This window comes from Chrysoperla carnea, chromosome 5 (assembly GCF_905475395.1).
Source record: "Chrysoperla carnea chromosome 5, inChrCarn1.1, whole genome shotgun sequence".
Taxonomy (NCBI): domain Eukaryota; kingdom Metazoa; phylum Arthropoda; class Insecta; order Neuroptera; family Chrysopidae; genus Chrysoperla; species Chrysoperla carnea.
This window is the reverse complement of record NC_058341.1, coordinates 18,240,752-18,267,980: the sequence shown is the minus strand read 5'-3', so window position 1 is coordinate 18,267,980 and position 27,229 is coordinate 18,240,752. Positions and strand designations below refer to the sequence as shown.

The 27,229-nt window shown below is 29.3% G+C and overlaps 6 protein-coding genes and 1 non-coding gene across 11 annotated transcripts; 5 read left to right on the top strand and 2 right to left on the bottom strand.

The window, feature by feature from the left end:
* Positions 1–2,478: 2,478 nt before the first annotated feature.
* Positions 2,479–3,843, top strand: LOC123300777. 2 transcript variants are annotated; one of them, XM_044883424.1, is made up of 4 exons: positions 2,479–2,496; positions 2,969–3,162; positions 3,559–3,678; positions 3,757–3,843. In XM_044883424.1, the coding sequence occupies exons 1-4, from the start codon at positions 2,494–2,496 to the stop codon at positions 3,836–3,838; spliced, it is 399 nt and encodes a 132-aa protein (XP_044739359.1). In that variant the 5' UTR covers positions 2,479–2,493; the 3' UTR covers positions 3,839–3,843. The 2 variants fall into 2 exon arrangements, with proteins under 2 accessions (XP_044739359.1, XP_044739360.1); XM_044883425.1 differs by having other exon boundaries at positions 3,750–3,843.
* Positions 3,844–4,348: 505 nt separating this feature from the next.
* Positions 4,349–8,734, bottom strand: LOC123300064 (probable cysteine--tRNA ligase, mitochondrial). 3 transcript variants are annotated; one of them, XR_006535368.1, is made up of 6 exons: positions 8,103–8,734; positions 7,323–7,659; positions 6,067–6,660; positions 5,053–5,271; positions 4,894–4,992; positions 4,349–4,863 (listed from the first exon to the last, which is right to left on the bottom strand). XR_006535368.1 is itself a non-coding variant. In XM_044882535.1 (5 exons), exons 1-5 carry the CDS (start codon positions 8,499–8,501, stop codon positions 4,955–4,957), a joined length of 1,587 nt encoding a protein of 528 aa, XP_044738470.1. In that variant the 5' UTR covers positions 8,502–8,734; the 3' UTR covers positions 4,349–4,954. The 3 variants fall into 3 exon arrangements, 2 of the variants coding, with proteins under 2 accessions (XP_044738470.1, XP_044738471.1); XM_044882535.1 differs by having other exon boundaries at positions 4,349–4,992; XM_044882536.1 differs by having other exon boundaries at positions 4,349–5,271; positions 8,103–8,733.
* Positions 8,735–9,344: 610 nt separating this feature from the next.
* Positions 9,345–9,416, top strand: Trnae-uuc. The gene has a single exon. It is a non-coding gene; the product is annotated as a tRNA-Glu (tRNA).
* A 3,132-nt stretch (positions 9,417–12,548) lies between these two features.
* Positions 12,549–13,902, bottom strand: LOC123300066. The gene is made up of 2 exons (XM_044882537.1): positions 13,406–13,902; positions 12,549–13,163 (listed from the first exon to the last, which is right to left on the bottom strand). The coding sequence occupies exons 1-2, from the start codon at positions 13,838–13,840 to the stop codon at positions 12,711–12,713; spliced, it is 888 nt and encodes a 295-aa protein (XP_044738472.1). The 5' UTR covers positions 13,841–13,902; the 3' UTR covers positions 12,549–12,710.
* Positions 13,903–15,046: 1,144 nt separating this feature from the next.
* Positions 15,047–16,447, top strand: LOC123300177. Of its 2 annotated transcripts, XM_044882686.1 has the most exons (3): positions 15,047–15,230; positions 15,359–15,913; positions 16,143–16,313. In XM_044882686.1, the coding sequence occupies exons 1-3, from the start codon at positions 15,165–15,167 to the stop codon at positions 16,173–16,175; spliced, it is 654 nt and encodes a 217-aa protein (XP_044738621.1). In that variant the 5' UTR covers positions 15,047–15,164; the 3' UTR covers positions 16,176–16,313. The 2 variants fall into 2 exon arrangements, with proteins under 2 accessions (XP_044738621.1, XP_044738620.1); XM_044882685.1 differs by having other exon boundaries at positions 15,359–16,447.
* A 1,816-nt stretch (positions 16,448–18,263) lies between these two features.
* Positions 18,264–19,756, top strand: LOC123300686 (U6 snRNA-associated Sm-like protein LSm1). Its single transcript, XM_044883299.1, has 3 exons — positions 18,264–18,416; positions 18,498–18,682; positions 19,556–19,756. Exons 1-3 carry the CDS (start codon positions 18,368–18,370, stop codon positions 19,727–19,729), a joined length of 408 nt encoding a protein of 135 aa, XP_044739234.1. The 5' UTR covers positions 18,264–18,367; the 3' UTR covers positions 19,730–19,756.
* Positions 19,757–20,962: 1,206 nt separating this feature from the next.
* LOC123299718 (zinc finger protein 271-like) lies at positions 20,963–24,481 on the top strand. The gene has a single exon (XM_044882028.1). It carries the CDS (start codon positions 21,314–21,316, stop codon positions 23,564–23,566), a length of 2,253 nt encoding a protein of 750 aa, XP_044737963.1. The 5' UTR covers positions 20,963–21,313; the 3' UTR covers positions 23,567–24,481.
* The last annotated feature ends 2,748 nt before the right edge of the window (positions 24,482–27,229 follow it).

Here is a 27,229-nt window from a genome sequence, read left to right as displayed (position 1 = left end):
TTATGCATAAAATTTTTCATTTCTATTTAGTAAATTTTGTTAAATATTTATTGCTACGAACAAGGTCATTATAATTTATTGAAATGTAATCATTGAATTTACAAAAAGCTTTAATGCATAAACATTACGTTACCTGACCTCGCACGTGCCTGTTTATTTCACCACTGTGTGGACACAAAGTTTTGTGCAAATGTATGTCCGACAAATCTTTTGTTTTCACAAGGTTCAAATATATCAATTTTTTTCAATATTCTTACCGGCCGTTTTTTACCCAGATAGTCCAGGTTAATGGTTAATTGTCAAGGTAATCTTGTAAGAATTTTGAATATGTCTTACAGCAAGAACTTTCCGGCGAAGAAGATATTCTTAATATGGTCGAAAATAGTCCCTCTAACATGGTTAAATTCAATAGTGCCCATAACTCATTACCTATTGGGTTTTGGGAAAAAGTCTATTAGGCACTTTCGACTTAAAATTAATTAGTTTAATTAAGCTATTCCCATTGAGGCACGGAATATCCTGTATAATAAAATGAGGATGCCCGGTTTTCTTTCTTCTGCTTTAGAAGGAAGATGATAGAAAACTCCATAGATTCTTATGTTCGAATTGAAAATTTTCATTCAAATTCATATTTATTTTCAAAAAATTCTTATCAATTTTCATGCTTTCATGTTTGATTTAAATAAAACCAATTTAGTAACAGTTTATTAATCGCCCACCCATTGTTTAAATACATGCGATCTAAAATAATTGTAAAATAAAGATGAATAGAGAAAAAAAAGTTATTAAAATAGAATTTAATGCATAATAATAAATGACGTAAATTTGCCCTACTGGGCAAAATATTTGTGATTTAAATTTAGAACCACACCTGTGTATATGGATTAAAACAATATGCGTGTATTTATGGAAACAATAAAATTTTGTTGATAAAAAGTATTTAATTGTCTTAAAGCGAATATTTTTTGATAAGAGAATTACAGTTCGTTTTACTTAATGGCATCCATACAGTAAAGGGTTTTAATTAGTATTTTTATTTAATTATTACAATTCAAACCGTTCAGAATTTCGTAGTGCGGTGCTCGTGGCTATAAACAGGATCATCTCTATTATTTCAATCTTCGAAACACTATTTGTCTCTAAATGTAATTAAAACTCGAATATCCGTTTTTGTCCGCTCTTATGACTATAAGAATGACGTGAGTAGAAATTCCCTACGGAAAGGAAGAGGCAATGTAATGTATTCGAGTCTAAACAGGCATTTAGTCGTAATTTTTGATCTGAGTAATAGTAATGAATTCAAGGGAGATACAAAATGTGACCATGTATATAATATAAACCAGTTTTTGACTAAACATGGCGTCAAACAAAATAATATGGTCCTAAATTTTAAACATAGTGCTAAAGTGTACAAAAACGTCCTATTTTCTGCGACCAGTTTTATAATTAAATATTTAATTTCGAGATTTAATAATTGGAATAAAATTTGTGACTGGATTGGAAAAATACTGACGGAAATTTTCAAAATTTGTCGAATCTCAATTGAAACAATTTTTTTTTTTTTTTAGAAATTTGAAAATAAATTTCACATATTTTCATAATACAAATTCTTATTTTGATTAAATTAATAATCCACAAATACATAATAAAATTATAATTTTAAATTGAATAAAATTGTTTTGATATCTCTGTGCAATAAATAATTAAATTTGGTATAAACAAAAATAAATTTTTGTGAATTTTGTTAATTTTCATTTTTGTTATTTGTTTTCAAATTGTAAAATTGAATTGAATTTGTTATTTTATCTGTATTTGTAAACAATTTACGTAGATAGCCGAAGTATAACGAAGGCATCCGAATTGTTGTTTTTTTTAACCGACTTTACTGAAGTGATGAGAAAAACTCTCACAGCTTTTAATAAATATTTTATTTGCTTTATATTTTGAGTTTAAAAAAAAATTTATTAACTATCCTGTAAGACATAAAATTTTGAAAAAAAAGTATGTAAATCTCATATTTAAAACGAAGATGACATACTGTAATATAGCAATTTGGAAAAGGGGAGACTTCATTCTTAAGGGTTGCATAATATAACTAATATAACTCGAAAACGAGTTGCGATAGAAAAATTTGGATACCATTTTCATGTTCAACGGATTAAAATAGAAAACAGCTAATATTATCCCGGGTACCACAACGTGTGGCCCAGTTTTATGAATTAAATCTTTGTTTTTTTTTTTATTATTTGATAAGTGTGTATGTATGTTCCATAGGTTTTTACACAAAACTGATTTTATATAATATATGAAAATTCTGTATAACTCTTAGTCACACGTTGTAATGTAATACAGTTTGAAATTTTTTTATATCAATTATTTATTAAAAATTATCAATTGATTATTGATTTTCGTGAGTTCAAAATGTAACTAGATTAAAAAAAAGACTATATACTACAAAATTGTGATTTTTTTATAAATAATATAATTTAAATAATGGTAAGAATTTAAGATTTATTTTTTGAGAAATATATTTAAGAAATTTTTGAGATGATATGTCGACTCGACATAATGTTGGATAAAATTTGCAATCTTTTGTACAATTTTTGATACCTTTATAATTTTAGATTGTTGCAATTGTTAGAAGTTTATCTGTGTTTGTTAAACTAAATAATCTTAAAACAAATAATTATATTTTCATATTTATAAAGAAATTCCTAATGTGTTTTAATTGCCAATCCTAAATATTTTATTAAAAATTATCGTTACATCTTTTACAGGTCATTTGTTTTTAAGCCGGGTATTTCGTAAATTTTGTTTTTATTTTCTTGCTCGTTCTTTTCCATGTTCATTCTTTGTAAAATTTAAAAGTAATAATTTGGTTAGAGAATTTCATTTCTTAAAACCAGTGTTCACCAATCCTTCCACCCCAATTGTTATTAATAATTGATGTATTAAAATTTTTTTATAGAAGATGTTTCTAAGCAATCCAAATATAAGTACTGAAGATTTACAAATTCAAGTATTAATAACGACAATAGTTCTAGGTGTTCTTGTACTTGTTTTAGCAGTATTTGTGATATTGGCTTATGTTATGCTTTTTAAAATACGAAAAGCCATCAATAAATTGAATACAGTTGATCGAATTAACGATTTTCGAATTGAGTAAGTATTAAAACTTAGCTTTAGATATTTAGACTATGAGGATTATTATGGAATCAATTTATTTCCGTAAAATTCGGGGGTCTCACTAAAACTCTACAAATTTATACGCCAATGGAGATAAAGATTTGTTAAAATGAAATTTATAGATTAAGTTAGTTGTTTACTATAAAAAGGTATTTAAAAGGATTCGATTTACTCACGGTTTACTCGAAATTTACATGCATATATTTATTTATATAAAGGATATTCCGCGTTGTGCTACAACTAGAAGTAAGTCTCCTTATGACCATTACTAACGAAGTCGCAGCCTATAGGTCTCGCTATGACCATTACTAACGATACTCAATCTTTGGGTGAAGATTAATCGAAACTTATTTGAATAATATTTATTTATAGACGAGTAAAATCTCCATACTGTTTTCACAATCCTACCATTCAACCACATGAAGAATTGTCTCGAAGGGGGTTTTATATGTATGATGGAACCGATACATCTACGCTTCAAAATAATACTCAGTAAGTATTTTAATTAAAAAATTTGATAAAAAATATCAAAAAATTAATAAATTTTTGTGTTCAAATTATATGTTTTAGATTTTATCACAACAGTAGGAGTAATACAGAAAAACCAAAACGATTAACATCAAATAGTTTAAATAATAATTTTCGATTTTAAAGATATTTAGTTTTTTTTTTAATATTTATTTATCTATCAAATATTTTAATAAAATGCTAGTTAATAAAGTTTTATAATTTTCATATACACGTATAAATCAGAGGGTTGAAATCCATCTCATTCATTCCACTGATTGTCTCACCGAAATTTCACTACTCTGGAAGCTGAAATTTTGCATCACGGTACAAAATTTCTATTATGATTTAGACGTGCAAAAAGGAAGTGCTTTGAAAATATTCATCAACTTTTTATTCCTCGTATAAAAGGTTATACACGTTATTCGACACGAAAGATTAAGGGTAAACTGCTTGACTTTAATCAAGTTTTGTTTCTGGAATAGACGGAGGCTCAAAAACTAAAAAATATATAATTATATTTTCGTAATAATTGTATATTGAAACTTTACTCATTTTAAATAAAAGGTTAAATCCGGCCAGCTGTTAAAGAAGTAATAAATAAATAAAAAATATTTGGTGTAACAAAACAAAATTTATTTTTGATGTCTATTTTTCAATATACATACACAATTAAATAATAAAATATATGTTCCAATACCCGATTCGAATTTTTTCGAGTTCTTTGATGTACGTTCTAGTGGCGGATTAAGGTACCCACTAGCTGGGCTGATAGACTACAGACAGCGACAAGTTTTAATGGAGGCAAATTTTTAAAACTAAAAAAAATCAAATTATAAATTTCGCATAATTTAAAAATTAAGTTAAATTTTGAAATAAAGCCTTCGAGATAGATGTTCAATGGTTTTTTGGTCGTTTGAAATTTATGGTTCACGGAGGGATAATCACATTTAATAAAATGAAAAATCTTGCGCTCAACTTTTGAACTCAACATTGACGAATCGGATGTCCAAAATGCACTCGGAGTACTCGATATTTGCAATGAAGATGCGTTTGCAAATTTTTACCAAATGCACGAATCAAACAGCGATAAATGAACGCTACTTTTCAACTTTGCGTCGTCTCAAAACATTTTAGATGGACAATGTCTGAAGATGGACTAAACGGCTTAGCTTCCCTCGATATGAGCGACATGGTCTTCATCAGCCTGGAGCGTCAAAACACCTAAATTCGCCACTGATACGTTGTGATAATTGATTGTCTATTTCAAATAAAACAAGCAATGTCTATTTTCGAAAACTGGAACAAACATAAACTTATAAATATTTTATATTTTTTTTCGAAAATCAACCCAAGTACTTCGGTCTTTTTCATCACGTAACTGAATACCGCTTTTAGCTAAATTTCCACGTAGTTTATCACATAATTGAAATAAAATTTGATAAGGTTCCACTGGTTTTTCAATAGCGACTTGACGTACATCTCGTCTAAATTCAGTACACATATCTATAATATCCTCGAATCGGGATAGATTTATGTTACTTTCATATTTAACGTCGAGATTAATACCAAATACATCTAAAAAATTATATTTTATTAAAAATATGAAGATGGACTGCGCTGATGACGATGGTAACTATGAAAAATTGTGAAAATTAACAGGATTTTCGAAAAATAAAAGTAACCAGGGCAGATAGAATATGAGTACATAAAACATATCCAAATTTCAAATCGATAGGGTAAAGGGTATAATCGTAGTGCTTGAAATTCAAATGCAACTTTAACCATCCTTTTCTGGAAAATCGCTTTTCTTCATAAATATTTTTTTCCACGAATGAATATTTAAGAGGAGTCTTAAAAAAATTATAAAGTTTCAGGCCAATCAAATAATGATTTCATCTTGAAAAATAAGTGAAGAACCGCCTTAACAGTATGATGTTAAGGTATTCACCTTTCCATGTTAAAGTGGTTTTTTAAAAGTGTTCCACACTTTGGTTGGAGACATTTTTTATTGTTACCATCGCAATCAGCGCAAGATTTCTCAAATTTACGATTTTTTACAACAACTTTTGATTTGATATAACGGGCAATTTCAATAAAGAAAAAATGAAACGATAGAATACCCTTTTGAATACTTAGAGACAATTCTTAATATTCCTTCTGAATTTTTTCTTGTAAGAGATAGAGAGAAATTTTGAGTAGAAAGTTATTCTTTATAAAATAACAAACAATTTTGTTCGAAACGTAGTACCGTAAACTGTTTCCGTCACTGCGTATTAGAAACTATCTTTATATTGATCATTCAAAAGGCAAGAATGTATTCGTTCATTCCACTTTTTTCTATTAAAATCGCTCGATCTATAAATTACTGACCTAAAATATTTAGAATAAAATTTTTTTCTGCTAAAATAATATCCACATTTCTATATAAATCATCAGTTTGTCGTTTTGATTGTGATTTATTTAATGTTGTATACGTGTACGACATCATATTCATTAACGTATTAAATACTTTTGGTGTATCGAAATCATCTTCGAAAGCTTTTACGATTGTAATATATGAATGTTTTAAGTTAAATTCTAATAAATGTCGATCTTCATTTGTACACAGTAAACTATTCTTATGAAATCGATCACAAAAATTTATAAATGTTAAGAATTTTTCATATAATGCTTTTGCTGTGACCATACGATCTGCACTGAATTCTATACGATCTCGATAATGTGAAATTAAACATGCGATACGAAATTCATTTGCTGTATATTTCTCTAAGAGATCCGATATTCTAATTGTATTGCCTAAAGATTTCGACATTTTTTCTGAATTTGGTAAATTCAATGAGCCTGTATGAATCCAATAGTTGACCCATTGATCTACACTGTGATAGCAACATGATTGTGCTTCTTCATTCTCGTGATGTGGAAATCTTAAATCCATACCTCCAGCATGGATGTCTATACTATTTCCTAAAAAAATGTATATTTTAACCGAATAAAATAATGATATGAACTTGGGTAATTAATTAGAAAAAGGGCAATCATTTCTAGATCTCGCGACTTAATGTTATCATCATGAAGATGACCACTCTTGCGTTAAAGGGAATGAAGCAGCGGACTCGTTGTCACAAGAGGGGCATCTCAAACGCTTCTTTCACCTGAGGCTATCATTTTCAAAGTAAGATGCCATCTTGATTACTATAACTTTACCTAGGGCTTGCGACAAGCCAAACTGATTATAACCACAGTGGGGCCATTCGATTGTGCTCGCTTGAAACTTACCGGAGCACAGTTGAAAAGGTTGATGGGGCTCTTAATAGGAAATATCTGAGATCTCTAAATTATAAAGATGGTAGTTCAATCGACTATTCCCTTCCAGAATGACTTAAGACTTTAGAATTTAAGCATTACATCTTAAAATTAAAGTCGTATAACACGGCAATAATAAAAGGCAATTCTCTATTCATAAATCGGATTATTTTATTGAGTGCATAGAACTAGTTTTGCTCAATATTTTCTCAGTTCAATCTCATATTTTTCCTGATAGGAAGTGTCGTTGTGTTAATTAATAATTATAATCTAGAAACTAAATAAAGATTCCCCTTTTTCTAAATAAGATTATAATTATTTACCAAATGCAATTGTGCCTAAAACAGAACATTCAATATGCCAACCAGGACGTCCACGTCCCCATGGTGATTCCCAATACGGTTCAGATGGCTTAGCTCCCTTCCATAACGCAAAATCTCCTGTGGATCTTTTATCCAATTCATGTAAGTCAGTTATATGCATATTTGAACTAATATTTTGTAACTTAGAATAATTGGCATATTTTGTTAAATCAAAATACACGTTACTGTTTCGAGTTACATAAGCACGTTCTGTTTCAATTAGTTTTTCAATAAAATTTATTATTTGTGGTATACATTCGGTTACTCGTAAAATGATACTTGGTTTTTGTACACCCACCTTAGGGTAAGAAAATTTGTAAAATATAAAATATGTTTTTTTTTTTTAAATAGTTAAATGTGTGGGATAGGATAGAAAAGGTAACGATGAGGTTCAATTTTCGAATTTTAAGTGTTATTCTATCTCTTACTGTTAAGGATCTGACTTAATTATTAAAGGATCTAAAAGACGCAGATCAAATCTGACGCTAGAATACCATGTCTCACTTTAATCTGAATAATTTTTGTACATTGTTTTGTAGTGTAAGTGTTTTTTTTAAAAATTTGGGTCCATCGTTTAAAATGGGTTACCTTCAGGGGCGGATTTACGAATTGCCGCCCATAGGCAGACATCAAAGTGCCGCCCGCCTTTTTTATAAACAAAAATCTGTTTTATTTATTTGGAAATTGAAAAATCTTGTTGTAATATCTTTCCTTAGTAGCAAACGAAATTACTTTGATTACCTGTTTCATATCATCCCAAAATTCATTTTCATGACGTCGCGTAAATTCCTTTAAAGATGAATCCGTACATCGTTGAATAATTTTATCATCGATATCTGTTATATTTACGACAGACACTATGTTATAATTAAAAAATCTTTTTAAAATATTTTGAATTGTATCCAGTCGAATATATGTGCATGCATGCCCAATATGAGCCGGACTATACACCGTTGGCCCACAAGTGTACCAAGTTATAAAATGTTTATTTTTCACTATGAGTGGAACTTTTTTCTTTGCCACACAGTTATATATGTTAATATTTGTTTTTTCACCGTGTGGTTCTATCCAGCGTGATAATTTACGTTTTATATGTGATTTCCCTACCCGTAGAAATATTTTACTTTGGTTTAATAACATTTTTTTTATTTATAAATTACATTAAATTTATACCCATAACCTAAAAATTTTATTTACTTTTAGCTCATACTTCGTGTTTTTGATTTATATCGCGAAATGACATTATTAGATTTAAAAACATTGAAAAAGTTTGTTCCATTTTGTGTAAAAACAATTTTTGTAACTTGTAAGATATATCGATATAATGTCAAAAATGCTGTTAGATGTAGAAAAGGTGATACCCCTAGACAAATAACAGAGACAGTTTCCCCCGTTCCCGTTTTTTATTGGAAAATGAGATGCTTGATCAGCATGCAGGCTATACTAAATACCCATGCTTCTTAGCAGCATACGAAGCTCAAGGCTGCAAGATAAGCCTGAAGGTCCATTTTTTGCACTCCTACATAGACTTTTTTCCTGAAAACCTGGGAGCTTACGGCGAAAAACAGGGGGAGGGGTTTCACCAGGATGTCCGCGATATCGAGAGATGGTACCAAGGAAGATGGGATGTGACTATGATTGCAGGCTACTGTAAAATTTTTAATAAACGAGTGCTTTTACCAATTTTTTGTTATTGAATTTGCAAAAAAACCTTACGAGATAGAAAAAAATGGTCATTAAATCAGCACATTCTAAAATATATAATTTAGTAAAAATATCTCATGCGCAGCTGACAAAAAATTTTTTTTTTGCAGATCTATGTTATTGGATACGGGATTTGCAGGACAGATTCAAAAGTTGAATTAATAAACGGATTTTAATTAAGGTAGGTATTAACATATTATAATTATGTAAAATAAAATTAAATAATTTACATAAAAAAAGTTTTACTTATGTGCAAAATTTAGTACAGTTCTTATAACATCCGATATGGTCTAGTGGCTAGGATACCTGGCTTTCACCCAGGAGGCTCGGGTTCGATTCCCGGTATCGGAATAATTTTTTTTATTTTTGATAAATAAATATTGTCTTGTATTAAATTTATTATTTTATTAATAATATTCTTGTAATTTACAAAGAAATTTGTTTTTTATAAACTATAAATAATCTAACGTTAATATTTAAAAACTTTGATTAAATTTACGTTGTAACTTCTCATAAAAATTTACATCTTTATTGTTTTCATCGGAGGATTCATCATCAATTGAAATAATTGTATCAAATAAGTTTAATTTATTAAAACTGGTATCTGTATCCGGGTTGGTCGTGTTATTAGGAATTTCTTCAAAAATATTTTTAAAAGAATCATTTGATTTGATCATTTCACCTTTCCTAGTCATTTTATTATCAAATATATTAATTTCTTCTAATTGCTTCTCCACCAATGTACTATCATTTCCATTCCATGTTGTATTTTGGATCATATTTGACGATTTTTTGGACGAAAATTTATTACATCTTTTCGTAATTAATCTTGATTGGTCATAATCAGATTCTTCACTAGACGAAAACAAATCTAATGACATGCTATTAGTTGGAATGGTAGAATAATCCATTAAACTTTCTGGACTATTTTTATTTGATAGCATAATTTTATTATTATGCTCAATCATTTTATGGAAATCGTTCATTTGTTCTAAGAATACTAAACAATGGCAGCAAATTACTTTTGATAAACGATCGTTTTTTTCGATGTGAATAGTTAATAATTTGTTCATTAAATTAAAAATATTCTTCTTTTTTCCTTCATCACTAAATATGCTTATTATAACATCATCTTCTTTAAGACATAATCGACAATGCTTTAATTTTTCCGCCATCTTACTTTAAAAGTTTTCTTTGGAGTGGAGTTTTAAAGTTTTCATAAACACCCCTGAATATAGCTACTTAAAGATTGTCACGCTATTGTGTTAAAAAATGAAACTATATATTGCGGTTAATATACTAACTTCAGAAAGGTTAATTTTTACGTCTTTCCGATTTATTTGAATGCACATTATTGGATTCCTATTTATGACTACCGAAAAAATAATTATTTTTAACATAATTTTCTGAAGCGTTATTAATGAAAAAGACATTATTATTGTATTTATAGTAGGAAAGCCTAAGAGGGGATTGTAGTAACGCGAGCGCGTCAGATTAAGATATGGGGGGTTCCTAGAACCTTCTTTAGTACCTTCACCATATATCAACCCTAAATAAGGGTGGACGCGCGTAGGGCAGACGATCAGAATAGTAAAAACGAAATTGCGATAGGTGAATTAACTCGAGCGCGTCAGATTAAGATAGGGTGGGTTATTTACATGTTCAAAAATGTACATTCCAATAATCTGACGATTTAAGCGAGACGCAAAGAAATGGGAGGCTTGCAAAGTTTGTTACCCGTAGTGACTCGAACGTGATCAAAATTTTTTCATATTATTGAAATTTACATTTTTTAGCATGTAATTAACCCACCATATATTAATCTGACGCTTTCGAGTTAATAATAAAATTGCGATAGGTGAGCAATTTTGTTTTTACCAATCTGACCGTCTGCCCTATGCGAGTCCCCCCATATTTAGGGCTAATATTTGGTGGAGATATCAAGGAACCCCCGATATCTTAATCTGACGCGCTTGAGTTACTACACAAATCTCCTCTTGGGCTCCCCAACTATAAATGAATAAATTCCAAAATTACGAAACTTCACCCTCCCTCCAATCCCAATTTAAAGTTTTCGAGATAATTTAAACCAATATATATTATAAACAAAAATTTAATTGGTGGTCCTTAAGACTTCCATTCAGAAGACTTAACAAATATGTTGATTTTCAAAATTAATTTGCTATAGTCCCCTTTTCTTTAGCAGTAATTCTTTGTCCAATTCGTGTACATTTATAAGAGGTATTACCAAGAAAAATACTTTTCTGCATTTAGTATTAACAAAATTAATTTTCGTGTTGTTGTACTACCTAAAAACAGCTCGCTTAGACAAATTTTTAGAACTATAAGAACAATCGTTAATAATAAAATACAAAATTTCAAAATATAATATAAAATTTTATTCACAAATTATATTACATAATAATTAACAGTTTTATAAAACTTCCAACCGATCGGACACGGTACAAAAAATTATAAAATCACAAATATTTGTAATCTATAAAAGTTAGACAAACATAGTTATAACTTCGAGAAGGATAGGGAAATTTGAATTTTCGAACAGCTTAAAAATTTTACTCAAGAAATAAGAAGGCTAATTTTTAGATTATAACTTTTTCCGAAATCGTTCATTGTCTAAATTTTTTAGATTATTTAAAAAAACATCACAGCGCATTTGTACAAACTTTAAATTGACATTTAAAGTGTATCTATCTGTTTTCTTACAAATTTTCACGTGGCCAATCTACTCATTTTTTCATTTTCGTTCAAATAAATCCATAAAATTTACAGGGTAGGTAATTCCAGTCATTTTATTAGTCGCTAGTTCAATCAATCTATAGAATATTACCAAAAATACAATTTACTATTATGATTTTCAGGGTCCTTTGAAAGTTATGAACATAAATGCAAAATTATTTATAAATGAATTTCTATAAAATAAAAACTTTTAAATTATAAGATCCTTTGGTGGTTAACTAATCTAACATAGATTAAGTTCAAATAAAAATTAAAATACAATTTTTATAAATTTAATGCTAAAATAAAATTATGTTTCCATCAATAAATTAAAATTTGCAGCTGCATTTTTTATACAAGTAAATTTCTTGTAGATTAAAGTAATGATTCCCCACATTATAGTGCACAGGTATTCGAAATTATCATAAATCGGAACAACTTATAAAAAGGAAAAACTAATTCGAAAAAATTTCGAAAACTAAAACAAATGGATTTTAACCTTTCTAATTTATTAAAAGTCAATTGTTTATTTTCACATTTTTTTAATGAAAAATTGACATTTTCAACAAACTTTTCGATAAAACTTTACGAAAAATATTTTGCTTAAAATTTATCACTCGATCGATTTGTATTTCCACCCATTCGAAAATTTACAAAAATAATGGTACAGTTTAATACGTATGTTTTATTTTTGTCTCCGGTTTATTCAACTAGACCAATATTAAAACGTCCTTTTGTTATTTTGAATTATGAAAATAAAACGCGACCTGGTGGCAACACTATGCAGATCTTCGGAAAATTATCAATCGTAATTTTCCCATCGATGATATTTAAATAAAAAAAGAATAAACCAGCTATTCATAACAAATCAAAGAATAAAAGATAAAAATTAAAAAAATAAATTTAATGTTAATAACGAATTGCCCTATATTGTTGCATTTTTTGTACACTAGGTCGTATCGGTGGAGGTGGTGATCCTTTCCACATCATTGCAATCAATATATACAATCCACCAACAACTTTTGAAAAAAAATCAATAATTGCAATAATAATTGGTGTTGCAGCATGTACAAAATATGAAAATTCATGCATAAATTTTAATGAAAAATCACCAATATGTTTTACCGATTGAAATGAAAATGCTATTAATGATACAAATAATATTGAAAAATATTTTACACCAATTTTAATATTTTCTAAAGTTAAAATATTTGTAAAAAAATAGTATAAATTTTCGTTTAATGAATTACGGAAATTTTCATAATATAATGACCAATCTGGTTCTTGAATTTCACTTCTGATTGTGTCATTTTCTTCGGTTGTTGATTGTGAACTATCAGCGCTAGCCATTGAAATTCTTTGCTGAAAAAAAGTATACACAGAAATTCAAAGTATGATTATTTCGAGAAATAACTGTAAGAAAAATAAGGGTTTTCAAACGATTAGTTAGATAAAATTTCCTGTAGTTTCCATTTTCGACGATTCGTAATAGTCGCCACACCGCCGAATATTAAATAAATCTAAGCCTTTGTAGCAGTACAGCTACTGTTGAGAACCGTCGATAAAGTATGCCATACTCGTATTCGTGAATAAAATAAACTTACTCGTATTCGTGAACTCTGAAACGGTATGTCATCAGCAACCATTGTCCGTAAACATTTTAATTTACATAAAACTTCATTTGAACGAAACTTCACCGATTTAATTTGGAACCAATATTTTCCAAGTGGTGTATCAGGTAATTCTACCCATAAACAATATCCAGCCGGTGTCCCACTCATATTCGGACTGGTTATACCAATCCACATATTACTATAATGTGTATATAAACGTTTTATCACCTCATCGAGTGCTTCAATTAATTCGTTTTCAGTATTCGATACCACAATCACATCCCGATATGCACTTAATAATTCAATGTGACGTCTTTCTTGAAAATCACCTAAGAATATTCGTGCTTGTAATATTTGTTTGATTGATACACGAAATAATTTCTCAATATCGTTGCTATTGTATGAAGTTATTGTACCCGAAGCCATTGTATAAAATAATAATTTTGATATGAAATGACAGAACAAAAAATGAAAACAAAACTACTGTCATATACCTTATGGTCAAGTGTCAAGGTGATAACATGATTTGCTAAAATGAATAAGAAGTACAAATATTGTATGGTTAAAAAAAGAAAGATAGCTTATTGTGGGGATCCTCAACCTGTACATGTTAACGTAAGATTTAATTTCCGTCAGATTGTAAACCGGTTACCAAAAATCACTTTAACTAGCGATAAGTTAATACCTCTGAACGAAAATCAACTCATTTCGTTATGCTTAGTTGGTCTAGGTTTAGTTAGTAAGGGTTGGGGTGGTTTTTTGTTCTTTTTTGGAAGATAAATTTACAATTTTACTAGTTAGTTTACAATCTGACGGTGACATATATAGGTGAATCATATAGATTAAATCATGAATTTCCATTTGTTGCATATTGCTATTTCTATTTGACATGACTAGTGTTATTATGGGGGATCCCCTACTTTTATACAGTATATTTAAAAATAAGCATAGAGATAATACAGAAAAATAAGTCGATTTAGCTAAACTAATCAGAGTACAAAGGCTTTAAAGTTCAAATTTGGTTTTTTTTTTAACATTTGAAAACTAAAAATTAATCTGAAACTGAGAAGTACGATTTCATCCAAGTATCTATATCTGTAACATTGCGCGGCTTAATGTCAAATTTATCAAAATTTTTACAAAAATATATTTGTTTGCGTTCTTTTTGCCTCAAGATTAGATAATTATATTTTCTAACTTTCGTGATAGATTTAAAAATTTAGGATTTTAAGATATGAAATGCTTTCAAAAGTCTTTCACCTTCAGTAAAATTACGATTACTCGGTTTTGTTTGACCCCAACAACAAATTTCATTAATATTAATCATTCTTTTCTTGAAAAATTCCACAAAGGGTATCTATTGCTATCTTATTTTTAAAATTTGTCGCTTTATGTCAGCCATGTTTTTTAGCCCCGCCCATATGTCAGATCCCAATAGTGATACAGCTAAAACTCCTACGGAACCCTTTTAAAATAATTTTTAAGATAATTAGGTTATATAAATTATTTTGTAGTTGGTAACTATGGTCGCACAACATTCACTTGTTAAACAAATTTTGAAAAATTTTTCACAATCATAACATTTCTTTCAATATTTCAAAAAATCAAAACAGTTTTAAGTATTTAAGATAAATTAAAAGAGTTTCAAGATTTCAAATAAATTTAATTCATCATAGCTGTTTAATGTAGTGCATCCTTGAATGAATAAATTTTTTGTATTGGGGAAACACGAAAGAAAATTTTTTGCAAAATGATGCATGTTAATGAACAAGGCACTTCACAAATAAAACCGAAAAAAAAGAACAAATGGGAAGAGGTAAGCTGCCAAATTTATTTAAAAACAATTTAATTAAACATTAAAAATTCGGATTTTGTAATCCCCAACATCTTCCTATTCCCGGAGAGTAGTAACCAAATTAAATAAAGCTATTATTTTAAATGTAGGAAATTAAATATTGCCAAGCATGTTATCTAATGGGCAAGCAAACCCCATTAAAATTATATCAAATAAACATGGAAGAAGCAGTTATCCTGTGTCCAGAATATAAAGAATGCTGTTATCCCGAAATATATGGATTTCAATTTGTAAATCGGTCATATGATGAATTGGGTTCTGATGTATCATCTGATGACGAGTCTGATGATGAAAATGAAGATCATCCTAAACCTGTTATCTACGATGAAGTAGAAAATCTAATCGAAAAATTGCAATCAGAAGTCAGTGAAATAAATAACGACAATTTTATCGTTAACTCTATTCTTAATAGTCCAGGAAATAATAAAAAAGAAACATCTATGTCGTTGCTAGTTAATGAAATAGATCGTCGATTAGTGCATCTTGACGAAAAAGTTGTAGAAAATATACAAGAAAATAATCGAGTTTTAATGGAAACCGAGAATAAATCAAATTATATTGATAACGATTTATTAAATGATTTAGATGATATTTTAAGTGGATGTAATGAAGGTGAAGTGTCCCCACCTCCAGACGGAACTGATGTAAGTAATGAATTAAATTTTTCAGAAATGCTGTTATCCCCCAACAGTACAAAAAAAGAAATTCAATTAATTGAAGCACAGTCTGCAGCATCAACTCCAGAAACTCTATTACCCATAACTAATGATGCACCAAAACAACGTATAAAAGTTGTTTCCGAAAAACTATTAACCCCAAATAACATAGAATTACCAATCGAAACACAAAATGTATCGGCTCAATGTTTTACAGTTGAACGCACTCAACTTAATCAAATATCGTTAAAAACAATTAAGTCATCGCCAGATGAAGCTGGTGATTCATTATCACAAAAAAATATGATAAAAACAGTATTAAACCAAAAAATAGATACTAATAAATCAGAAACTATGTTGGCCAATCAAAAAAATGTTCGTAGATCGTTAAGAAAAACGAAAAATGAGTTATCAACAAAGAGTTATGATTTAAGAACGAAAAGTACTTCAAATTTCAAAAGTGATCAATGAAAAGAGAGGAAAATGTCGCCGTCTGAAGAGTTAAAAAATTGAAGAATATAATCATTTGTAATTTACAAGGTATTAATTTAATTAAATTTCAAATAATAATTTTACTGAGAGAATATTTGTAAAATATTGTTTTGAAAAAGTCATTTAATATATTGAGAATCGAATTTGTTTAAATATTTATTTATAATTATTTATAGAAATTAAAATTTGTTTTGTTTATTTTTTAATAATTTCGGTTTACATACTTTGAGATACATATATAGTATTTTTCACTTTGTACAAGGGCTACCAGATGTCCGTTTTTAAGGGGACATGTCTGATTTTTCTGTAACGGGCCAGCTTTTCTTGATTGAGCTGATCAACTCTAAGTAAATTATCACATATTTTCGTATTTCAAAAAGTATTTAAGTGTATTTTCTGCTTGACAATTGGCAGGCACTAGAAAAAATCCATCAAGAATTCAATTAAATTGAATGATGAATCTATGCGTATAACAATTGTATCCGAAACACTGTTTACCCCAATTAACTTAGAATTACTAAACGATACACAAAATGTATCAGCTTAATGTTTTACAGTTGAGTGCATCCAACTCCATTAAATATAAACTAAACTAAAAACGATAAATTCATCGCCAGATGAAGCTGGTGTTTCACTATCACAAAAAAATATTATTAAAACAAAAAAAAAAAAAGATTCTAATAAATTAGAAATTATGTTGGAGAATAAAAAAAAAATGTTCGAAGATCGTTAAGAAAAACGATTTACCAAAAAAATTGGAAAATTAAAATTTAAGAACGAAAAGTACTTTAAATTTCAAAAGTGATCAACGAAAAGGGAAGAAAATGTCATCGCCTGTTTTTTGAGAGAATATTTATAAAATATTGTTTTGAAAAGTTCCATTTAATATATCGAGAATCGATTTTGTTTTTTATTGTGGAATAATCCTTAAATGTTTATTTGTAATTTGTTATAGAAAATAATATATGATTTGTTTATTTTTGAATAATCTCACTTTATGTTCATTCATTTAAATGTTTATGATTTGTTATAAAAAATATTATATTTTTGTAATTATTTTTGAATAATTTTACTTTAAATCCTTAGAGATACATGTGCAGTAATTTTACCCCGACAACGGCATGTGTGAGGGCAAGAAATTATGCGAATGTTTTTGACAAAAATGTTTTGGTGTTTCTCTTTATTTACTACTACATTTTTGTGGTTGATTAGGCGTTGACTTCCCCATAATCTTGTCACTTGCAGTTTGAGGAGAACTTGAAACTACACAGCTTCCTGCAGCTGCTCATTGAGTCTGATCTCTGACGGTTTAGCTATAAGTTGTAGCGCATGCAGATCCACCAAGATTTTGGTGTCAGTTAAAGAACCTGGACTCTTCTGTGGACCCTAAATGGTCCTTCATTGGAGCAACTTCTCCTTCTCCCGTGTAAGTAAAGCATCTGTTGTTGGGGGTGTACTGTTTTAAGTTCCCTCCAACCTGAGATTATTTGTAATGGTATCTATATTTTATCCCACAATTAATTAAAAATAATGACTTAACTCACCCTAAGGCTCCCTGAAAGTGTCACTTAATTCTAACTGCTCATAGTCATGCATTCTATCGGCACAGTACAAGATTTGCGAAATCCCGCAATATGAGCAAATTTGAAGACTGTCAATTTCCATAATATTAGGACGGAGCAGAGAATATATCGGTGAAATTTTTTACTGATATAGTCTCTGGGACGGGGCTTCTCGCAAATTGTAGAAATATTTAATATTTGGCGCTAAATTTTGTATTAAAAGAAATCTTAACCCGGTAGTGTCATCTGTATTTACATTATTTTTAAGTACGAACTAATTTTTGAAGTTTTGACATGTGAGAATAGAAATGTCAATATTTTTACTCGAAAAACAAACTAATTATATTTTATAATAATATTTATTAGAATATTAAGCTATTAATTAATAATGAATAATCCATTAGCTGGAACTGCACATTTATTGGATGAATTAGATAGTAAGATATTTTATTTTTGATTTACAATTAAGATATGTTTTTACTTCATTTGATATATATTTGTTTTCTATAAATGTTTAGAAAAACTAATGGTTTTACTTCGTGATGGCAGAACGTTAATTGGATATTTACGTAGTGTAGATCAATTTGCAAATTTAGTGTTACATAAAACAATTGAACGAATTCATGTAGGTCGAGAATATGGTGATATTCCTCGTGGAGTGTTTATAGTACGCGGTGAAAATGTTGTTTTGTTAGGCGAAATTGTAAGTTTAACATTATTTGTACGGAGGTATTTTTACCGTTTTACTAGTTAATCAGGAAATAGCACATGCTGACCACGGATCTAGTAATTATAGTAGGGATGTAGTATAAAGTCCTACTTTAAACGAGGGGGGTGTATCACTCAGGGGGGAAGCAATGTGCCTACTTTTGATTGGCTGCGGCTCTCATTTGCGGGAAATTAAAATAGAACGATAATATTTCGTGTGTTTTAGATTTTTACATTTCTATTACCATGGTTTTGATTGGCTGCGGCTGTTCGCTCTCTCAATTGCGGGAAAATTTAAATGGGTATCGAATTCTGCGTGTGTTGTAGATTGGTCCGAGCATCTTTCTATTTCATGTAAAATCTTTTACCCTAAAAAAAAATGTATTTTAAAAAAAATACAATTTAGAAATTAATTACCCTTGGATGAAGGAATATACCTTTAATATTCCTATGACCGACTAATTACCTAAAGAATATATCGTAAATAATTCGTATAATAATAAAAATAAACAAAGGCTTTGAGCATACTTTCAGCATGTGCCTAGTTAACAGCCAATAGAAAGTAGGCACAATGATACCCTGCCTCTTCCTCCTGAGTGAGACTCACCCCACTCGGTTATACTCCATCCCTTTTAAAATATTCCTATATCCTTGATGCTGACACGTGAAAATTGTCTTGTTCAGCACTTTATTAGCCAATATTAAAAAGTGTTGTAAAAAGCAGATACCAACCAAGCCTACTAAATCTCACTAATATGCATCTTCCATTTTCAAATTCCATGTCTAGGTCCTTATCAACAACTGATCATGCAATTGAGAAGCTTGAATTTCTGATAGATTTGTTGACCTAATGTTTACAATGTTTTAGGATCCAGAAAAAGAAGAAAATCAACCATTAATAGAGGTATCGGTTGATGATATTTTAGATGCACAAAGAAGGGAACAAGAATCTAAACAAGATCAACAGAAGCTCATGCAAAAAGCACTGAAAGAACGTGGATTGAACCTCATGGCTGAATTAAATCATGATGATATGTTTTAGAGAATAAAAATTAATTTATTTAGATAATTTTTTTTTATACAGAGTGATCACTGTTAATTGATTTAATCGTTTACTTCTAAGGGGTGTATTTTTTTTATATTTTGTTATTTAGCGGGGGAAATAATTTTCCGATAGAAGATATTTTATTGTTTTTATACTTTTTAGAGCGTGGTTTTGTTATCATCGGGACTTTAGTTTTTGAAATTTTATTTTATTTTAATGGAAATCCCAATTTTTCGTAGATTCGTTTTTCATGGTAAAAATTATGAAACTTTTGCTTACAACATTGTTTTTCTTTAGGCTTTAATTTTTTGAATAATTAATTTCAATTATTTTTTTTAGCAATTTAATTTTTATGATGCTAAAATTTTTTGTTCTTTGTAAATTTTCTCTAATATTTAAATATTCAAAATTCTGAATTTTTCGTTAAAAAAAAAGTTAAAAAATCAAAGAAATATTTGTTCATTTTTCTAATAAAAGAAAACGAATATGCTAAAAAAATATGAATTTCCATTTATAAAATCACCCACTTATAAAAAAAAATTATATCGGAAAACCCTGCCTAAAGCAAACTTTTGTATTAAATGAAAAAAGATAAATGCCCTCTTAGAAAACAAATATTGCAGCAATTATTATGGATCACCCCATATATTTTATTTGGCATTGTTATAAAATGGAACTGCCCAATTTTTTTTATTTGTTTTGTAAAATATAATTTTTGATTTATTTATTTATAGAAAAAATTCTATTTTATGAAATTAAGGTCTACTTTAAAATATAAAAAATTAAACTTGGATTTTTAAACATATTCCGATTATTTATTAATGTTGGAAAAGCACCGTGTTTCAAAAATGAGAGCTTGAAGTGTAGATAATTTGTTCCCAAATTTAAAGCCAAAATTGTTTCAAATTACAAATATTTGGAGACCACGACATGAAAATGGCAGTCGCTTTGCGATTTTAATCTTGCAACCAAAGAGTATAGGGGTAGAGAAGAAGCAGGAATATTATTTTAAGTGACATTTGGAGTCTGTGGCGATCAACTATTAAGTTTGCCGGCCTTTGTGGGTATGACTACTTAGCGGGGGTGACTATTATCTATTAAGTTTAAAAGCCTTACTCGGTAGAGGCGCTGAAACTCGTATACTACGATTTTACATTAGCTCATATGGGCTGCTCTCCTCTATCCTATCCTCTTTGGTTGAAACTTGCTGTCAGTCTGTAGTAGAGCGTCTCACGACAGGATGTACTAGGCTTTGGCTGAGGAGTTGGTTGGGTTCTGAAGTTTTTAGCCCTTGCGTTCAATAATCGGGCACTATTACAGTAAACGAGGATATTATCCGGTTGTTTCATTGTGCATATTATAATATATTTAATTGAGTAATATGCAGTAAAATTAAATAATATTAAATTTAAATCTAGTAACATTTGATTATCGTACAGTTGGTACAGCAGCCTAAAGCCAAATGTCGCGAGACGCTTGTGTCTATGTCGTTCAGCAGACATTTTGAAGTTAGCTGCTACACAGCGGTAGGCAGTGACTTAGATTCTGAACCCAACAATTTTCTACACAATCCCAACTATCATGTCTCTCCAGAATTCCGAAAATTCTGCGTTAATCAAAACCGAAAACATTAAAATTGAAGTAGACCCAGAAACAATAATTAAAAATGAAAATATTGCTGATTTAATCAAAGAATTTCGTTTATCGAATGCTGATAAAAAAATTTTCCCCGGTAAAAAACGTTTCCCTTGTGATGTTTGTGATAAATCATTTAAATTTCAAGGTGATTTAGTTGTGCATAAACGTATACATACGGGTGAAAAACCATTTTCTTGTGACATATGTGATAAAATATTTACACAAAAAAGTAATTTAGTTACACATCAAAAGACAGTTCATACGGGTGAAAAACCATTTGCATGTGATACTTGTGATAAAGTTTTCGCGAGAAAAAGTCATTTAATTCGACATCAACAAACTCATAGTGGTATTAAATCATTTTTATGTGATATTTGTAATAAAACATATACTCGAAAAGATCATTTAGTTAAACATAAATTAACTCATACTAATGTTAAACCATTTTCGTGTGAAGTTTGTGGTAAACAATTTACGAGAAAAGATCGTTTAGTTGCACATGAACGTATTCATTCGGGGGATAAATCATTTTTGTGTAATATTTGTAATAAAACATTTACTCAAAATAAGTATTTAATTCGACATAAACGTATTCATGATGATGATCAGCCAATTTCTGATGATGAGCCTGTTCATGATAACGAATCAATTTCTGATGACGAAATCAATCTACCTCTAAGCAGTTTGATTGAAGAGAAACCACAAACGGAAGAAAAACCTTTTGAAATTGAAGTAGATCCAGAAATAATAATTAAAAGTGAGAATATTGATGAAACAATCCCTGATGTTGATAAAACAGTCGAAAAAAAACGTTTTCCTTGTGATATTTGTGATAAATCGTTTAAATTTCAAAGTGATTTACAAGTGCATAAACGAACTCATACGGGTGAAAAACCGTATTCATGTGATAAGTGTGATAAAATATTTACACAAAAAAGTAATTTACTTACACATCAAAGAGTACATACGGGTGAAAAACCTCATTCTTGTGATATATGCTCGAAAAAATTTTCGAAAAAACGTACTTTAGTTGCACACAAAGTAACACATACAGAATCCGGTAAAAATATCGAACGTAAAAGACATCGTCGTACGGGAATACAATGTTTTAAATGTGATATTTGTAATAAAATATTCTCGAAAAATAGTCGATTAATTCAACATAAACGAATTCATACTGGAGAAAAACCATACTCATGTGATGTTTGTGGGAAAATCTTCAGTCAATCAAGCAGTTTAAATACGCATAAACGAATTCATAGCGGTGAAAAATTATATTCGTGTGATGTTTGTGGTAAAACATTTGTGGATCATAGTAATTTTACTCGACATAAACGTATTCATACCGGTGAAAAATGTTTTACATGTGATGTTTGTGGTAAAACATTTACACAAAAAACAAGTTTATCGTTACATGCACGAATACATACCGGTGAAAAACCATTTGCTTGTCACATTTGTGGTAAAACATTTACGACACAAAATAATTTAGATGTACATCAACGAATTCACAGCGGTGATAAACCATTTTCCTGTGATATTTGTAATGAAAAATTTACACAGAAAAGTGGTTTAAACTTCCATAAACTAAACCATAGTGATGAAAAACCGTTTCGATGTGATGTTTGTAATAAAACATTTACTCGTCAAGATAGTTTAGTTGAACATAAACGTATACATACGGGTGAAAAACCTTATTCATGCGAGATCTGTGGACAACGATTTGCTTTTAAAAGTAGTTTACATAAACACAAACGTATGCATGCAAGTGGGAAAAAACCATTTTCATGTGAAATTTGTAATAAAATGTTTACACGTCTTGAGAGTGTAGTTGAGCATAAACGAATTCATACGGGTGAAAAACCATTTTCATGCGATATTTGTGGTCAACGGTTTGCTTTTAAAAGTAGTTTATATAAACATAAACGAATTCATACGACAGGGAAAAGCTCGTTTTCATGTGAAGATTGTAATAAAACGTTTACTCGTCTTGAGAGCTTAGTTGAGCATAAACGAATTCATACGGGTGAAAAACCGTTTTCATGCGATGTTTGTGGTCAAACGTATGCGTTTAAAAATAGTTTAAGTAAACACAAACGAATTCATACAGAGCAAGTATTATCGAAAACGACAAACATCAGTACTGCATCTGTACTTACGTATGATATCGATCGAATTTTTGGGCATAGACTATGAAGTGCCTCAACGAGTGTTAGAAATTTAGATTTGCCGTATTTTGTTTTATTTTAGGTGAAAAATCGAAATAACACACAATTAAGTTTCAGAAGTATTAGGCGGATTCAATTTAAAAATGCTACATCGGAAGAAATTATTGACATCTTGATCGCATCTTGGTTCTCGCGTTATGGATTACCTACGCGGATCAATTTCGATCTCATAAGTGAAATGATTTTTTGTCTAGTCTGGAAATAAAGCATATTTTGTCGACTACTTACCGGCTAATCAGCAACGGAATTGTGGCACATTTTTATCCATGCATCTGAATATCTCGGCAGAGGCGCCACCTATTAAAAAATGACAGCAAAAATTGTAGAATTTGACCGGGGACATCATGTTCTGAGCAGTCAGTTTAGATACTAAACAGTACTAGATAGAATAACAGTTTAAATTAGAAAGTTGATCGTCCTAAACCATTTTTTCGAAAATCGTCAGCTTTCGGAGAAAATACGACTTAAAAATATGTTATTATTGCATTTATTCGAAAGAGGACATTCGCCTGTGTCCATGACTTTGATCTACAATTAGCGATAAAGTTGTAAGCTTATTTTCTTTCGATTAAATGCAATAATGACATAATTTTAAGTTGCATTTCCTCCGATAGCTAACGTTTTTCGAAAAAATGGAGTATCAACTTTCTAATTTAAAGTGTTATTCTGTCTCTTACCATTTATAATCTAAATTGGCTATTAAAGCAACCCAAAGAACTAGGTCCAATCTGAGGTCCCTCATCAAACTCTTGAACCTTAGTTTAAGTCATTTTTAATAGGTGGCACCCCTGGCGACATATTCAGATGTATAGATTAAAGTGGCTCACTCTGTATATAATAACCATATTCATATTTATATTTATTTCAGTTGAAATATGTACAAATATTTATAATAAAACATAGTTTTTATCCTTTACATTGATTTCAGGAATATCAAACAGAACCTATAATTTTTTTGTGACATATGTTTCGTATCAAATTGGTCATTTACATATCTTCAATCAGTGTTTGAAAATGACCAATTTGGTACGAAACATATTTCACAAAATAATTACATTTTTAAATTGTTAAAAATATATATTTTAATAAATCAGTGGAATAAATATGCAAAGAATTGTGTTTTTTGATTTAATTAAATAAAAATCGTTATATATTTTAAATTTTGTTTTATTATTTTCTATCCCATTTTTACTTTCAGAACAAAATTATTAAGTAATTAATTATTTAGTAAACGTAAGTATTAACTTAATTATATGATAATACATATATGGCGAGTAGCTGAGTGGATATTGCACTTGGTTATGAAACCAAAATACGCTGGTTCGTATCTTGGTAGGGCTAACATTTTTACTTTTAGATTAAATGAATTTTTCCTGATGTTAAAAATTGTCCACTTTTTTAATAGTTTAAATTTTAAATATCCCTCTTGTCATAAATAACGTCATTTATGCATATGTCATAAATCACAATTCTGTCAGGAGGTGGGAATTTAAATAATCATAAATGTGTCACTCTTTAAAATCATACACATTCTCTTAAAGATAAGTATTAAGTTAAATATATCGTTATATACAAGCCAGGTAGCTGTGTGGATTTTGTGTTTAATTTAATTTTTTTTTTTCTTTAATTGTATGACTGAGACTTATACATCCTCCACTCCCCTTTTTATTTACAGATTGAAAGTTTATAAATTTGAATTAACAGGTAAGGAATGAAGTGTATAAGATTTAAAAGAATGAGTTTAGGACAGGTAGGTTTTTAAAAATTATTTAAGTATTAAATTTTTAATAGATAAAACATGTATCAAATAGCTCAGTAGGTTGTGCTTCTGATTACGGATACAAAGTACCCTAGTTCGCATCCAAACGGAGTTTATAGTTTATTTAAAACAAAAGTTGATAATTTTTTTTTAAATTTATTAAGGTTTTAACTTAATTGTTTTTTTTTTTTTTAATTTCCACTCACCACAAAAGTTTACAGACCAATAAATAACTTTCTGATTTTCGAAGTTAAAACAATTACTTACCTATCAGGATATTCCTTCCTGTTCATTATGTTCTCCTAGTAAAAATGTGAAAAAAATCAATCATTTTTTCCTCCATTCAATCAAATTGAAATTTTTCATCAAAAAAGTACGAAAAAATCTTCAATTTTTCAACATTTGTACTAGGAGAACATAAGTACGAATTAGTAGTTCCTGATAGGGAGAAAAAGCAAGTAAGTGTTTTCACCCCGAAAGTCTAAAATTTTATTTTGGCAGAAAGTTATTGGTCTGCCCAGAAGTCATACTCACCAAACACGGGTGTGCAGACCACTAACTTTCTGACTTACGAGGTGACAACAATTCCCTTGCTATCAGGTACTACTAATTCCGTCCGTCCATGATGTTCTCCTAGTAGAAATGTGAAAAAAATTGAAGTTTTTGAACGAAAAAAAACTAAAATTTTTCATCATTTGTACTAGGCAAACATGTCGTGGTGGAAATTTAAAAAAAAAATGAAAATAAAAATCCGAATTTGCTTAAAAGAAAGAAGAAGAATTTTTAATATAGTCCTACTACCCTAGTTTCGAACCAGGGGACTCTCTATTCGCAGGCAGATACGCTAACCACTATACCACAAGGGCTCTGTTTTTAATGTTAATAAATAATTATATTAATATTTTTGACTTTCACTCAATATTCCCTAATAAAAATTATAAAAAAAAGTAAAACTCATTTTCGGAAAATTTTTTGATGTTTTATTAGAAAAAGAAATGGCAAACGAAGTTTGAAATACTTACCTATTGCAAGGTTCGAAATACTTACCTATTTTTAACTGAAATAATAATGTATAGCTACAGAGACATGGGGAAAAATAAAAGAAAAACAGGTTTTGAGTCAACTTTATTTAAATAAAATCAAAATACATAAAAACTATTTACGAATTACTTCCACATAATTCCATATAACTAATTTCATCTTAAAAAAATTTTTTTGCATCAACTTTTTTTTTTACAAACCAAATACCACAAAAAAATAAAATGAAAATCCAAAAAAAATTTGTTGATTACGTATCGAAAATGAAAAATGATTGGTAAGGCCACAATTTATTTAATCCTTATCAGTATCAGACGACAATAAAAAAAATTAAAAAATTTACAATATAAAAAATCTTTTAAAAACATTCCCCCTCAAATTTTTTTTTACAAAATTTGTCACATGATTGGTGCAAAAGATAATAAAAAGTGAATTGACAGGTCTGGAGTCAAGCGTGGTATTTGAAAATCATTTAAAATTCGAGATACTATTATTATTCTAGGATATGGCACGTGGTTTTTCTGCCCCGTGGTAAATAAGCTGCTGAGTCGATGTGGAACATTTTCCCTCATAGAACATACAAATGGCAGAGCAGCCATTTTCGAAATAGACGGGATGGGGAAAATAAATAGAGTAAAAAACTTGATTTCCCACTTCCTCTGTATCTCGAAAATAGCCGCTTTGCAATATATATGTTCCTATGCAAGAAAATGTTTCACATCGATTCGAGAACTTATTTACCAAGCGGCAGAAAGTTAGGGTTTAATGGATTTTTTTACTTGTCATATCCTAGAATATATCCAGGATGTATCTAAAAATTTTTGGTACATCTAC

What these genes read in the sequence shown, in the direction of transcription:
- LOC123300777 (XM_044883424.1), top strand. An exon ending in ATTAACGATTTTCGAATTGA is followed by an intron (nt 3,163 to 3,558) that starts GTAAGTATTAAA and finishes ATTTATTTATAG; the next exon opens with ACGAGTAAAATCTCCATACT. An exon ending in ACGCTTCAAAATAATACTCA is followed by an intron (nt 3,679 to 3,756) that starts GTAAGTATTTTA and finishes TATATGTTTTAG; the next exon opens with ATTTTATCACAACAGTAGGA.
- LOC123300064 (XM_044882535.1), bottom strand. Translation starts at nt 8,501, where the DNA reads ATGTTATTAAACCAAAGTAAAATATTTCTACGGGTAGGGAAATCACAT. An exon ending in TTTAGGCACAATTGCATTTG is followed by an intron (nt 6,661 to 7,322) that starts GTAAATAATTAT and finishes ACATTTTTTTAG; the next exon opens with GAAATAGTATAGACATCCAT. An exon ending in TTTTATTCTAAATATTTTAG is followed by an intron (nt 5,272 to 6,066) that starts GTCAGTAATTTA and finishes ATAATTTTTTAG; the next exon opens with ATGTATTTGGTATTAATCTC.
- LOC123300066 (XM_044882537.1), bottom strand. Translation starts at nt 13,840, where the DNA reads ATGGCTTCGGGTACAATAACTTCATACAATAGCAACGATATTGAGAAA. An exon ending in TTCAGAGTTCACGAATACGA is followed by an intron (nt 13,164 to 13,405) that starts GTAAGTTTATTT and finishes ACTTTTTTTCAG; the next exon opens with CAAAGAATTTCAATGGCTAG.
- LOC123300177 (XM_044882685.1), top strand. Translation starts at nt 15,165, where the DNA reads ATGATGCATGTTAATGAACAAGGCACTTCACAAATAAAACCGAAAAAA. An exon ending in AAAAGAACAAATGGGAAGAG is followed by an intron (nt 15,231 to 15,358) that starts GTAAGCTGCCAA and finishes TTTTAAATGTAG; the next exon opens with GAAATTAAATATTGCCAAGC.
- LOC123300686 (XM_044883299.1), top strand. Translation starts at nt 18,368, where the DNA reads ATGAATAATCCATTAGCTGGAACTGCACATTTATTGGATGAATTAGAT. An exon ending in TTTATTGGATGAATTAGATA is followed by an intron (nt 18,417 to 18,497) that starts GTAAGATATTTT and finishes ATAAATGTTTAG; the next exon opens with AAAAACTAATGGTTTTACTT. An exon ending in TTGTTTTGTTAGGCGAAATT is followed by an intron (nt 18,683 to 19,555) that starts GTAAGTTTAACA and finishes ACAATGTTTTAG; the next exon opens with GATCCAGAAAAAGAAGAAAA.
- LOC123299718 (XM_044882028.1), top strand. Translation starts at nt 21,314, where the DNA reads ATGTCTCTCCAGAATTCCGAAAATTCTGCGTTAATCAAAACCGAAAAC.